Source organism: Mycetomoellerius zeteki, unplaced genomic scaffold (assembly GCF_001594055.1).
Source record: "Mycetomoellerius zeteki isolate Tzet28-1 unplaced genomic scaffold, Tzet1.0 scaffold379, whole genome shotgun sequence".
NCBI classification, from domain to species: domain Eukaryota; kingdom Metazoa; phylum Arthropoda; class Insecta; order Hymenoptera; family Formicidae; genus Mycetomoellerius; species Mycetomoellerius zeteki.
The window spans coordinates 148,762-162,433 of record NW_017257370.1 but is presented as its reverse complement, the minus strand read 5'-3'; the positions used below and the strand labels follow the sequence as shown (position 1 = coordinate 162,433).

Here is a 13,672-nt window from a genome sequence, read left to right as displayed (position 1 = left end):
GAGTGAGCGTTCGCTGCTATTGACGTATTCTTCTAGATCTAAAATTATGATTGGATGATCTAAAAGAATACACCAATAACAGCGAGCGCTCACTCAACTGTCGAGTCCGCTGAATGAGCCCATTCAGTACTACGACCGCTTACTGAGCGCTCAGTGAACTCTTGAATCTGTTTGGTCTATATTTTTAGTTCTAACGGAATATGCCAATAAGATACAAGCGCTCACTGAGTGGTTGTAGCACTGAATGTACCCACTGAATGCATCCAGTAAGACATACCGTAAGAATCAACTAATCACAGTCGAGAATTCTTTTAAACTCTTAATTTTAATTGGTTGATTCTTATGGTACGTCTTATGATTACTGTTACGGAAGGTGCGTGCCGTGATCTTTATTCTTTATTCCTAATTCTTTATTCCTTCTATTGTGCGCAGGACCTTAAGATGTACGTTTAATAAAAATGGGCGAGTTTTTTAATTCATCGATCGATCAATCGCATTATGCGCAAATGCAGCTTTTATGGAACAAAATTACATTTGCGCGATGATCAATCGATTGATCAATCAGTACGATTGATCAATCGATGAATTAAAAAACTTGCCCTAAAGCTGGAAACACAGGCAATAGGGAATAACGAACTGTCCAATAGCTCTGGAGTATAAGTTTGTTATTATATCCCAGAGTTCTGATTGGACGGTTGATTATTCCGTTCCCTGTGTCTATTGTCTATGCCCATTGTGTTTCCAGCTTTAGTATATAGAAACGAATTAAACCGCGAAATTCTTAATACCTACATTTTATTGTGCTATTTAATAAAATATATATTGGGTATTTTATTAATTGAGATATCTTACTTTTAGGGCGGTATTTATAGTTGAATTTTATATTTAAGACCGTCTTAAGTATAATCTTAAGTTATCATGAACCAATCAAACGATCGCATTAGCGTCTTAAGACATTGGATGCATTCTGTTTTATCCTTGTTTAACATTCAGTGAACAACAAGAATAAATTATGCATCATGCGCATCATGCCTAAAACGGAACGCAGTCTCAGTGTCCCATTTTAAATTGATAAACATTAAAATTTTGAAGCTGATATTTATAGGTTTTTATAATTAAGACAGTATTAAATTATACAGTTTAAAACCCAGTTCCACAATTCACGGTTAAAGGTCATCACACGTAAAAATTTTTAATTGTAATCGTAAGGCCATAAGCAAATTGGCCAATCACAGTCGAGCATTTTAAAACGTGAGATCGTAATTTTGATTGTGATTAGTTGATTTGCTTGCGATCTTACAATACGACAAAAATTTTTGTACATGTGATGGCCTGCATCTTTTATCCTTATTATTCGCCAAATGTTAAATAAGGATGAATGATGCATTACCCCGGATCTACAATAGAGTTTTAAGCCTTAAGCCATAAGAAATAGATGAATCATAATCGATTATTCTCCTTGAATTCGACTGTGATTGATCAATTTCTTACAACTCAAAACCCTATTGTAGATCCGGAGTTATATGCACATCATGTGTGAAACGGAACGCAGCCTCCGGAACTACAATAGTTGTTTTAAGACTTAAGCCGTAAGAAATTGACCAATTACAGTCGAATCCGAGGGGAATAATCGACTGTGATTCGTCTATTGCTTAAGGCTTCTTCTTAATTTATGGCTCACACCTCCAAACTGTAAATAGGAGGTCGATACGACCAATTGCTTAAGGCTTAAAATCCTATTGTAGATCTGGGGTTATATTATATAAACAGATACAAAATATTATTGCCCGTATTCATAATCAGACCTTGTACTTAAAGCTTCCTTAAAGGACCCTGTACTATCCTTATCGGAAATGGGGTTCCGCGGATTTGGCTATAACTTTGCCAATTTGTTATTTAAGCCATACTGATAAAAAGTTATCAAGGTCGCAACTTAATCCTATGAGCCATTTTCAATGTAGAGTCGCTCGAATGTCTGTAATAGTATGATTTTCTATATGCATCCTAGGTAGCAAGATGATGTCAAATGACGTCTTAATAACATCTTTAGCATTAATAACATGTCATTAAGATGTCACTTTACGTCACCTTGTTACCTGGGATGTCATTTTTCTATTCTTAGCGTTTTTCAGGATTAATGTCGTGGACTTGTTCAAATCAACGATTTGACCATTAAAGTTTAACCATTAATTTTTAGACACCCTGTATATATCCACTTACTAAAAAGGTTCAGATTCCAGATAGGTCTCCGATGTTAATCCTGAGAAACGCTAAGAGTAGAAGAATGATATGCATATAGAATATCATACTATTACAGATACATACTATTACAGACATTCGAGCGACTCTACATTGAAAATGGCTCATAGGATTAAGTTGTGACCTTGATAACTTTTCATCAGTATGGCTTAAATAACAAATTGGCAAAGTTATAGCCAAATCCGCGGAACCCCATTTCCGATAAGGATAGTGCGGGGTCCTTTATCTTTAGATGCTCAGTAGCCAATGAAATAATTTGTAAAGTATGTAAATTTAAGAAAGCCTTGAATATAAGGCCTGACTATGAATACGTGCATATATGTAGTATGTTATTACAAAAGTTTATTATAGAACTTTGGTATTTATAACTGTGTGCTATATATATATAAAATATATATATTTTTGTACAATGTTTAAACAATTTGTAACTTGTGGTTTGAGAACAAGCTCTTGCATAAAGCTAGTGAAACTGTATAGTAGATCCACACAGCATGAAGTTAAGGAAATAGAAATTCCCGTACCTTGGGGAAAAGTGGCCGGTAAGGTAAACATCCCACTGTCCGGACATGTACCTATGACAAAATTTATTAATATTAATCTCAAATGCTTTTTTTATTACAGTATTATAATTTAATTGTATTTAAAGATTACACAACTAAATTATAATATTACGTTTTAAAAAGCGTATTTAAGACTAATATTAACTTAAATAAATAAAGTATTATATAAATGGACATAGGTTATATCCGGACATAGATACATGTCCAGTCATTGGGATTGGACAATATCTATGTCCAGACAGTTACACAAAATTTTATTTATTTATATTAATCTCAATGTTTTTTTTACTTTAAAGATCAATTTGAATTAGTTATCTTTTATCATTAAACATCTGTTTATATTATTTTCCATCAGCATATTAATTTTCCAATTGTGATCGGACACTGGGACAATTATGTCTCAGTGTTCGAATAGCTTGTCCGGCCACTGATATATTGACGCATTCTATTATTTAAATATTTTAATTAATAATTGTTATAAGTGGATTTAAATAATTTTTCCTTGCTTAAGGGAGTCTTGAGTTTTCAAATGAATACAAATATTTATATTAAAAACCTTTTTGATATTATAAATTGTATTATTTATGAGAACCTAACGCTTAAACGTCTTACTGGGACATTTATCTTATATAGTTTTTTTTCTACAAGTGATTCACATTATAAACAAGTTTTATTTTAGGTAAGTTATGGGGATCGCAAAATAAACAACCTATCCTGGCTATGCATGGTTGGCAAGACAATGCTGCATCATTTGATAACATAGCACCACTTATTATGAAAAATACACCAGTTCTAGCAATCGATTTACCTGGACACGGTTTATCTTCATGGATTCCACCAGGATTTATGTATAATGAATTGATATATTTTTTGTTAGTCAAAAGAATTAAAAGATATTTTGGATGGAAAAAAATAAAAGTAATGGCGCATTCCTTAAGTGCGATGACAATATATTGGTATGCTGCAACTTTCCCAACGGAGCTGCAATACGTTATAGCTTTGGATATTTTTAAATTTATATCTTTTAGTACAAGCACATATACTCCTAGATTTAGAAATGCAGTTGATGCATTTTTTAAACTCGAGGAAGGTAATGTTCAACCAAGTTACATGCAAAGTGAGATTATTAAGAAGATATCGACAGGATTTATAAATTTGGATGAATCGTCAAGTAAAATACTCGCGACTAGAGGTATTACGCAAAAAGAGGATGGAATGTATATTATAAACAGAGATCCTAGATTGCGAGTTATACCCATCCATAGTATGTTTTCACCAGAGCAACTAGAAGAGTACGCAAATTTTATAACATGCCCATATTTAATCATCAAAGGAGACATTAATTTTTATGCTGAGGACACAGAACACTTTTATAAGACGTTGGAAATAATGAGAGCAACTAATGACACAGTACAGTTTGAGATTCTGTCAGCAACACATCATCTTCATCTTACGCATCCAAAAGACACAGCAGCAATTATTAATCCCTTTTTAGAAAAATATGATTAACTATCCACACGCTCTTAAGACACAAGTATAATCACATCGCGTTATAAAGGATCATCATTCTGCTGAGTTCAATTTAAATTACAGAATTCTAGTTTAAGTATCCAGTTAAATACGACAGATGACAATTGAAGTTTTTAATTTTGGACAACAGCCTATTAATGATTCAATGACTATATACTTTATTTGCCTATCTTTTTACAACATATTAATTTGTTCCTACACAGACTCTGATTTTTGTTACTTATGCATCGAGGATGATATAATCTTATCGTCGATACGTCTCTGTAATTGGTGATTGACATACAAATATTTTATATATTATATTTAGATTAAGTTCAACTGTGTCGGCTCTCTTGGCCGACACAGTCAAAAATTATTTTTTTTTCTCTAAACTCATATGTTGCTATCCATATTGAATATACAAATATATATTGTGTTATAAGAAATATATAAAATTTATAAACTGTTATAACAAATTCTATTTTGCATTTTATAAGCTTTATACACTGTTCAATAATTAAACCATACAGGGCTGGACATGTATTTGAAATATTTTTATTTAAAACACAGTTTTTGCAATACAAACCTATTTTATATTTTGTCTTTAAAATCGAAAAATTGAGTTTTATGTATTTTATAATTAAAATGAAATTGATTGTCAATTTTAATATTCGAAATACAAAATGTTTTCGTATGCTCCGCTGAAATACAAAATACAAATGTCTTACAAATACTGTTTTTCAAATAAAAGTATTTCGAATATACGGATTCAGCCCTGACCCTATGGCTATGGATGCGTTCCGAGTTACGCATAAAGTGCATAAGATATCATTTTATCCTTTTTCGTTCTTCGATGAATAACGAATGTTCGTATATTATTGCCAGTTGACTGTCAGTACTGAAAATCTATCGTTCCTGTCACGTATACTGTACTGTACTGACACCTGACAGTAATATAATACGAACCCGGCCGATGTATCATATGCTTTGTACGTAATTCCGAACATTTGATGCATTTCTGAAATGTCGGTAATATTCAAGCATACCTTTATTTACCTAATTATAGGCTCGAATAGCTTTATTGCAAAGAATTAAATGGTATCGTTGATTACGTATCTTGATATCCTTGATATAAAATACTCTTATATACAAATAAAAACACATTAGACGTCGTTCTCATTTTTCAGGTGAATGAAGATTGATGAAGATCACATTTGTCTCAATAATTTTTTTCTTTGAAAAAAAAGTTTGAACATTAACTAAAATTTCAGAGAGGTCAATCTCACCATATGATAAATGAGTATGTTAAAAGGAGCGCCCTCGAGTAAAGGAATGGAACTCGGAGTGGAACCGAATTAAATTAATATGACTGTGGCCAGAGAGAAATCTGAGAGAAGACATGAGGGCCTTTTTCCTGTAATCGCAAAATGCTGTCTAACATTGACACAATCAACTTTATTATTTCCAATTATATAAAGTACAAAAATCTTTCAACCTTTCAATTTTAAATACAAAAATACGTAATACTTTTATGTGATTCGCTGAAATAAAAAATACAAATTACGCTTATATTGCGTCGTACGAAAATCGGATGCAGTGTGAATCCAGCAAATAAAAATGCACTTGCCCGCATAAAAATAGGTCTGTTCTTTTTGACTGAACTTTTACACTAGTTCATCTTTCTTCCTCTTCTTTCTTCCTGGAAAGAAAAAGAAGAAAGATGAACTGGTGCAAAAGTTCAGCAAAAAAGAACAGGCCTAATGGAATTATGAAATTATGTTTTTTTAATGCAGATTTTCAGCCCGTTTTTACCAAACATACTTACTAGTATGTAAGTATATTCAAAAATCTCTATAATTACTAGCAATTATAAAGATTTTGAATACACTTCAAACTTTTCCAATCATTACATCGTTAATTTAAGGTTGAATTTAGCAAAAACGAGCTAGAGGCCCTCCACCACCCCCGCTGATTTTATCGGCGGTCCTCTTTTCTTTGTAAATATACTCACCCATAAAAAACGAGCTACTAATAAATTTAGTAGTTCGTTTTTGTAGGTAAGTATATTTTAAATTGATTTTTTATTTTTATGTCTAATTTATTGTATTTTTCGCTAATTATATTGTATTATGATTAGCGAAATACGATGAAATCATATTGCATATTTTTTAATACTATCTTTTATTGTAATCCTTTATACATTCATTAATACAATAATAATTGTTTACAATATAATATACAATTATAAATGCTGTTTGAAATATAATAAAAATTATATTATAGAAGCATAATTACAAAATTTACAAAATTTATTAATGCAGGATTATATGAAAACGTCGAAAATACATATGATAACACAAATTTTTCTAACCCAATATTTAATGAAATATTGAAAAAAGCAGAATAAAGTACTAACAACAATTAGATCGTATTTACTATTAATTATTAATTTGCGAATATAAAACTTAATAATATCGCGATAAAAAGTCATTAATATATTTATAACAGCACTTCCATCGCGTTCAAGATAACTATCTCAATAATTTTATCGTATCAAAGTCTCTCCGCCTTGTGATACGTTGGTTAGTAAGTTAGTATCCGATATAAAGAAGAACAATCTTCATAGGGGAGAGCGAACTTAATGTATTCTGATTCTACCTAAATGGATATCAAATTCCATTTGTAAAGAAAAGTTAAGCAATCCATCAAATACCAGTGATCTTGTTACAGGAGAGTGTGAATCCCGAATCTTTCAGACTACTTACGATAGTAATAATTTGGGTAGCATGTCAATTACAATTACCATTTTTATTACATTTTTAATATAATATTAAAATTGGTGAGAAAATATGTTCTGCCACATATCATTAAAAATCATCTCTTATTAAAAATAAACGGTTATAATGATTTCCTTATGGAATAGTGATTACGAAGGAATATATTTAATAATAATAAAATACATGCGTTATTGTAATTTTTTATATGTATGGATACAAAAGTTTCTCAGGTACCAACTGTTTGAGATAAGGCGAATCCGATAGTAACGGGATTTCAAAGAACATTATACTGAAAAATTTATTATATAAAATTTAACGATTCTTATTTTTCTGTATTTTCCTAAAATTTTAATTATTAATATCCCGCTAATATCAGAGTACCTATTCGACTCATCTCGAATTTTTTGTACCTACACATTTTTAATTAAAAAATTCGTAATAATCACGATAACATTGTTAAAAGAACATAAAGTATTTTGGTAAAAATTATTTAAATCGAAATTAAAATTAAAATTGGTTAAATGTAATCTCATAATATATCTGCATGCATTTTATCATATAAAAGTATATATACATATAAATTAATAATTAACACTATTCTGGAATGGCGGAATTTCCAATACCTAAAAATAATTTTAAAATAACAGTTAGAAAATTAAATATACACATTCGTAACCATATTTTTATTAGAGTAATCATCGAAAAATAAGCAAATTATTTGTATAAAATTTAAATTTATTTACTTAATAATTTGGATTTAAACAAATAAATAATATTCATATTAATCATACTAAATTTTTATTGTCATTGAGACAGTCTATTACTAACATTATTACTAGTGGGAGAACATTTAATAAAATTAAGAAAATGAAAATTGTATGCTAAAATATACCGCTAAATTAATTTCGCAACTTGACTTTAAAATATATAGTAATTGTCATTAAATCATTGATAAAATTATTACTTCCAGGAACTGACGAGAAAATCCAGGATTAATTCCGATCTTATACAAGAATCTCTAATGACTTTAACGGAACACCAAACTAGACTTTGCAAATGGACTTTACGGAAAGCGACGAGGAATAACTCTCCATGATAAAAATAATTACAATTTTCCATCGGTACAAACCACGCATTCACTAGCATCTATCTGACGCGAGGGATAGCGATAAGGTCTTTGCATATAATAAATTAATCACTAAGATATACTTATAATTCTGTAATGTTAAAAATGCAAATGTTGAAAAACAAGCAAGAAGTTAATATTTAACTATTGCCTCAGTCAAAGCTCTAATCTTTATGACTTATTTAATAAATATGTATACTAAATACGAAGAAAAATTGACGATTATTCTAAATATCAAATTTTTAATTAGAAGTCACTCAAAATTACTAATGACTTTTTTATATTCCAAATAAAATCCAAATTTGAAAGTTTTAAAATTAAATATTTACCAAACTTAATAAACAATTTTTGTTATCATATGTTTCGTCGATTTCGTGTAATTTACATCAATAAAGCAACAATAAATTTGATTTACTACGACAAGATAAATGCTATCTGTATTGAATAGATATACTCAATACGGATATATAAACATTCCAATAAATGTATAATTTATTAGTAATTATTCCGCAAATTACAAAAGTAAACATGATAGCATTTACCTGGACATAGTTTACATAAATTTATTATATACATACCTAATACTATTATACATATATTTATTTATAACAAAATTAATTACAGTATTAACGCGTTACATACTTTGTATATGTACAGAATTTTAAGAAATTAAAATTAATTTAATTTTAGTGGAGCTGAAAAAATTCATGAAATTTAAAATTATATATAATTTGGTTTATTTTCATATTTAATAATTGGAACGGGATGCTGATAATTAAGTAAAACTTAAAATTAATTTAAAATTTTATTTAATTTTTAATCCCTTCTTTCCAATTATCAAGTATGTACAAATAATGTCTATATGTATCCCTACCTTATACATATTATATAATTTACTGGTTTATAGATTTATTATGTGATATTTTTTAGTTTACTTATATTTACTTTTTATTTTTTAAATAAAATTTAATTACCCGATCGCGAAATTTATTTAAGTGACATTTTATTTGTAATAATTTAATTTTTTAATTTAAAATGGTTGTGTTTATCTCTACTTATCCATAATTATTGTCCCTACCTATACAGTCTCTACCTATCCATACTTGTCCTACCTACTCGTATTTTCACTTATTCGTGCCTATTCGCATCTTTCTCCACCCGTGTATTCTTCATTACTTCATATATTAATGTGTAATAACGCGAATATAATTTTATAAACGTTAATATGCGCTGTGTTCAACAGAGAAAACAGCTTTGAAAATGTAAAATTCTTCAATACGATTGGTTCTTGCTTTTGATTCCTTATAAGGATTTAAATGTATATAAATATCAATCATATTGTAGAATTTTACAATAGTTGCAAAGCTGCTTTCTCTGCTGAACGCAGCAGTTAATGCCTAACCATGTTCTATCGCGTACTGATAAATTTAGCGGAATAACTTAATCGCGATCATATTAAATAAATGAGCAATAAATAATAATTAAAACAGACTTTTAATCTTTAAAATACAAAAAATGAACAAATAACAAGATTAATGAGAGTAGATTTTTTTAATCTACAAAACTTGCGCTTGATTATCCGCGCTGATATTCATTAACCTTGTTGTTTGTTGGTTATTTTTATATTTTAAATAAATAATAATTAAAAAAAATATATAAGAACTCGCAATTTACGAGCATGTTACCCTCCCGAATATTCAATTTATCTTTACACATATTATACCTTTTAAAAACTTAGATTGGTGTTACACACCAACCTACTTCGTAAAGATCCTCTTCTTTTTTCTGGCCAGATTGAACTCACCTTTCGTTGTTTCTGGCCAATATTCTGGCTTCATATGCCAGAAATCGACAACAAGGAGAAATACTCCTTTTTGCTGCCGATTGCTGCCGACTAACATTGTCGGCAATAAGCGTAAGATTTTACGCTTTTGTACGATGCGCGAATCACGAACGCGTCGCGAAGAAGGGGCCATCATATTAATGAAATTGACTAAATATTAATATGAACAATTATCAATAACAATAATAATAATTCCATTAATATATGACTAAATATAGTGTTTATTCTCTATTCGCGTTTATTCCAAATTAAAAACATCAATATTCGACTAAAAATAAATCTAAATTAAAAAAATTTTTACGTCAACGTTTTGATTTCAAAAGTATTTCTCGAATATTATAAAACTAGATTAAATTTTTTAATATAAACATTACTATATAAAGAACAAAACTTTAATTTAAAAATAAACTGAAAATTATTATATCGATTATCATCCGATAAAATTCAAGACCCATATACGTATTTTTAACGATTCGAACGATTTCGTTGCTGAATCTCATCTCAAAGCATGCGGAGAGATGAGAAATTCAGATGAATGATGCAAGATCCGAAAGAAATAATTTTTCCTTACACACACAGAAAAATACGCAAGTTATAATATAGATACTCTATGCAAGTAATAATTACTTATTTCAAGTATTTCAAAAGTTCATATATCCATAAATCTGTCATAAGTTCATCAGAAGCATTAGTTCGTTTCGTAGATGAAAAGTTCGTTTCTTCGATCAATTTTATAATATTCTTCAAAAGAAAATAAATTCGTGTTTTGAGAGAACATAATAATGTTTTTTTCTAAAATTTTGTAATAAGTATATTTTAAGATTATTATTAAGATATTTTTTGTTAAAAATAACTGTTACTTAAGAGAAAGAAAATAAATTGAGTAATTGCTTTTCTTAGCAGTAGATTGATATTTTTCTGTGTGCATCAATAAATATATCTCTTTATATTTTATAAACTACTAAAATAATTTTTTGCATAATTTATTATTTTAAAATTAAGTATTTTAAGTGATGCATAACTCTGAATGCGATTTTAAAATAATTACGAGATAAAATTATTCTATTTCATGAATCAAATGTATATTGGATCTTACATCATGTTACTACTTTAACTGGTATAAAATCCAGTTACTACATATATGGATAAGTTATAAAAGATTAGGCTAAAGTCAGTATATTGAGATAAATAATAATAATTGTAAAATGTCTTTTATAAAAAAGCGAGATCAATAAATTATATGCACTACATTAAAATTTTTGGTATTACTTCATTAGTAACATGTACACATCACCAAATAAGTGTGAAATAATAAAAGGAATTTCTTAAAAAACAGTACATATTATATATATGAGTATATGTGTATGTAAGTATTGTTTTTTTGTACCAACTTGTATAAAACTTAATCCTGAATGAATATTTAGGAATAGGATAAATAGGAAAAATAATGAAACAATATCTGGAGACACACGGTAGTGTCTCGGCGCTAAGCATGGCGCGAGACACTGTCGTGGCTCCTTTACGCGAATCGGCGATCGAGATTATCGGATCCCAATAACAACTGAACTGATCAATTTATTATACTTAACAAACACTTGTCTATATTGTGATATCTATAGACAGCAATTTTATTTATTCTAATTATAATTTTATATAATCTTTATATTTTTTAATTTCCCGTATTTCATATATTAATTTAAAAAATACGAATATTTTGTTCTCTTTTAATTTTACTTCCAACAAGATGTATTATTTTAATATATAAGATTAAAAAACGACTATCGAAACTACCAATTTTTTGTTATATTTCTGAGATTGAATTACTTACAAGTAAACCTACCCAAATGTTACACTCCGATTTTAATAAGCTTTGAATATGTTATAGCCTAGGTCAAAGTAAGAGAGACACGTATTTTTTTATACGTGCTCTTACGGCCGCTAAGGGGATGAAACACCCTCTTGAAAAAAATCGATTTTTATATTTTCGAGCTAATACCGTTAAAACGATAAAAGATATAAAAAAAGTTTCAAATAAAAGTTTTATGTTTTTTAATATACCTACTTTATTACATTTCCATCTGATTTTTTGAAAATGTCATGTTTTTTGAAAGTGTTGATTTTCGAAAAATCAGAGTAAACTGTTACAAAGTAGGTACATTTAAAAAAATAAAACTTTTATTTGAAACTTTTTTGCATATCTTTTATCGTTTTAACGGTATTAACTCGGAAATATAAAAATCGATTTGTTTCAAGAGGATATTTCACCCCCTTAGCGACCGTAAGAGCACGTATAAAAAAAATACGTGTCTCTTCCCTGATGGAAATCTCCTCATGATAGGAAGATTTGGAACGGGTATATACCCATTTTAAATGGATATATACCCTTCTAAAATGGGCATATATCCATGAGTCATGGGCATTTTTGAAATTACCTATGAGGAGATTTCCACTAGGGTTACTTTGACTTAGACTACAACATATTCAAAGCTTATTAAAATCGGAATGTAAAACTTCGGTAAGTTTAATTGTTAGTATTAAACCGAGCTTGAGTCACTTCGTATCAAAGTGTTCAGTATCAAATTTATAATTACTAAATAAAATTTGAGCAAAATTTAATAGTTTTCCTGAATTAAATAGTTTTACTCTATTGCTATAGTTAAATTAACGAGATATTGAATAAGAGCAGTGGCGACATATAGCAATAATTAGAAATAACTCAAATTGAGTGTAACGTGACATTATAACAGTACATGCACAATATAAATTCCATATAATTTTCAAAATAATAAAGAGGCATCCAGGATTAAGTTTATCCTAACCTGTTATTACTTATCCATTTTAAGGCAACGGATGTATGGAATGCTGTACATATATTTATCCATATAGTTTTATTAAATTGATGCATATATGCATCTAGATATATAATATATTAATGTGAAATTATCATACATCCGTTACCTCAATAAAAAAATTAATTCATCACTCACCAACCCGATGCACAACAGCGGAGTTACATCTGCAACGTCGCTACGATGCTTCTGTAACAAAAAGAATATAAAATCCAAATTAAAACAGAGTAAAAAACTCAATCAATATTTAAAAAAATATTTACTAAACGCAAAGTTCTCTTGAAAATAATCCATATAATTTTCAAAATATCTAATTTTTTTAAGCATCGAATTTTTTTATTCATCATTCAGTTAAATATTTATGAACATAATTATACATTTTATAAAAAAGATATTAATTTTAAATAATCTTCTTCTTCTAATTATCATTTTTAAATCACTGTAAAATAAAACGACTCAAGAGTAAACAGAAGAAAGATACTGATTTTACATAAGCAAAAAATGATATTTACCGCAAGGTTGCTCCGCCGGTGCCCAATGCCTCTCCCAGACCTCCTCCTCCTCTCAGAATCGGGTTGACATCCTCTCGCACAGGACACTCGCGTAAAACACTCGCGAATAATACTCTATAATCGCGCGCGGACTAATCATTCATTCAAAAGTCTTTCGCGCGACACTGCGGTATTTTACGTTTTCAAAACCCATGATAGGATTTCCATTTCGGTCGGTGGAATCAACATCACACGTCG

At 29.1% G+C, this 13,672-nt stretch overlaps 1 protein-coding gene across 1 annotated transcript; it reads left to right on the top strand.

Annotated features, from left to right (window-relative positions):
* Nucleotides 1-2,650: 2,650 nt before the first annotated feature.
* Nucleotides 2,651-4,546, top strand: LOC108726007 (probable serine hydrolase). Its single transcript, XM_018453359.1, has 2 exons — nucleotides 2,651-2,798; nucleotides 3,499-4,546. The coding sequence occupies exons 1-2, from the start codon at nucleotides 2,669-2,671 to the stop codon at nucleotides 4,326-4,328; spliced, it is 960 nt and encodes a 319-aa protein (XP_018308861.1). The 5' UTR covers nucleotides 2,651-2,668; the 3' UTR covers nucleotides 4,329-4,546.
* Nucleotides 4,547-13,672: the final 9,126 nt, after the last annotated feature.

Excerpts from the sequence above, each read along its gene's own strand:
- LOC108726007 (XM_018453359.1), top strand. The coding sequence starts at position 2,669 with ATGTTTAAACAATTTGTAACTTGTGGTTTGAGAACAAGCTCTTGCATA. Across the intron at positions 2,799-3,498 it reads ACCTTGGGGAAAAGTGGCCG|GTAAGTTATGGGGATCGCAA; the intron begins GTAAGGTAAACA and ends GTTTTATTTTAG.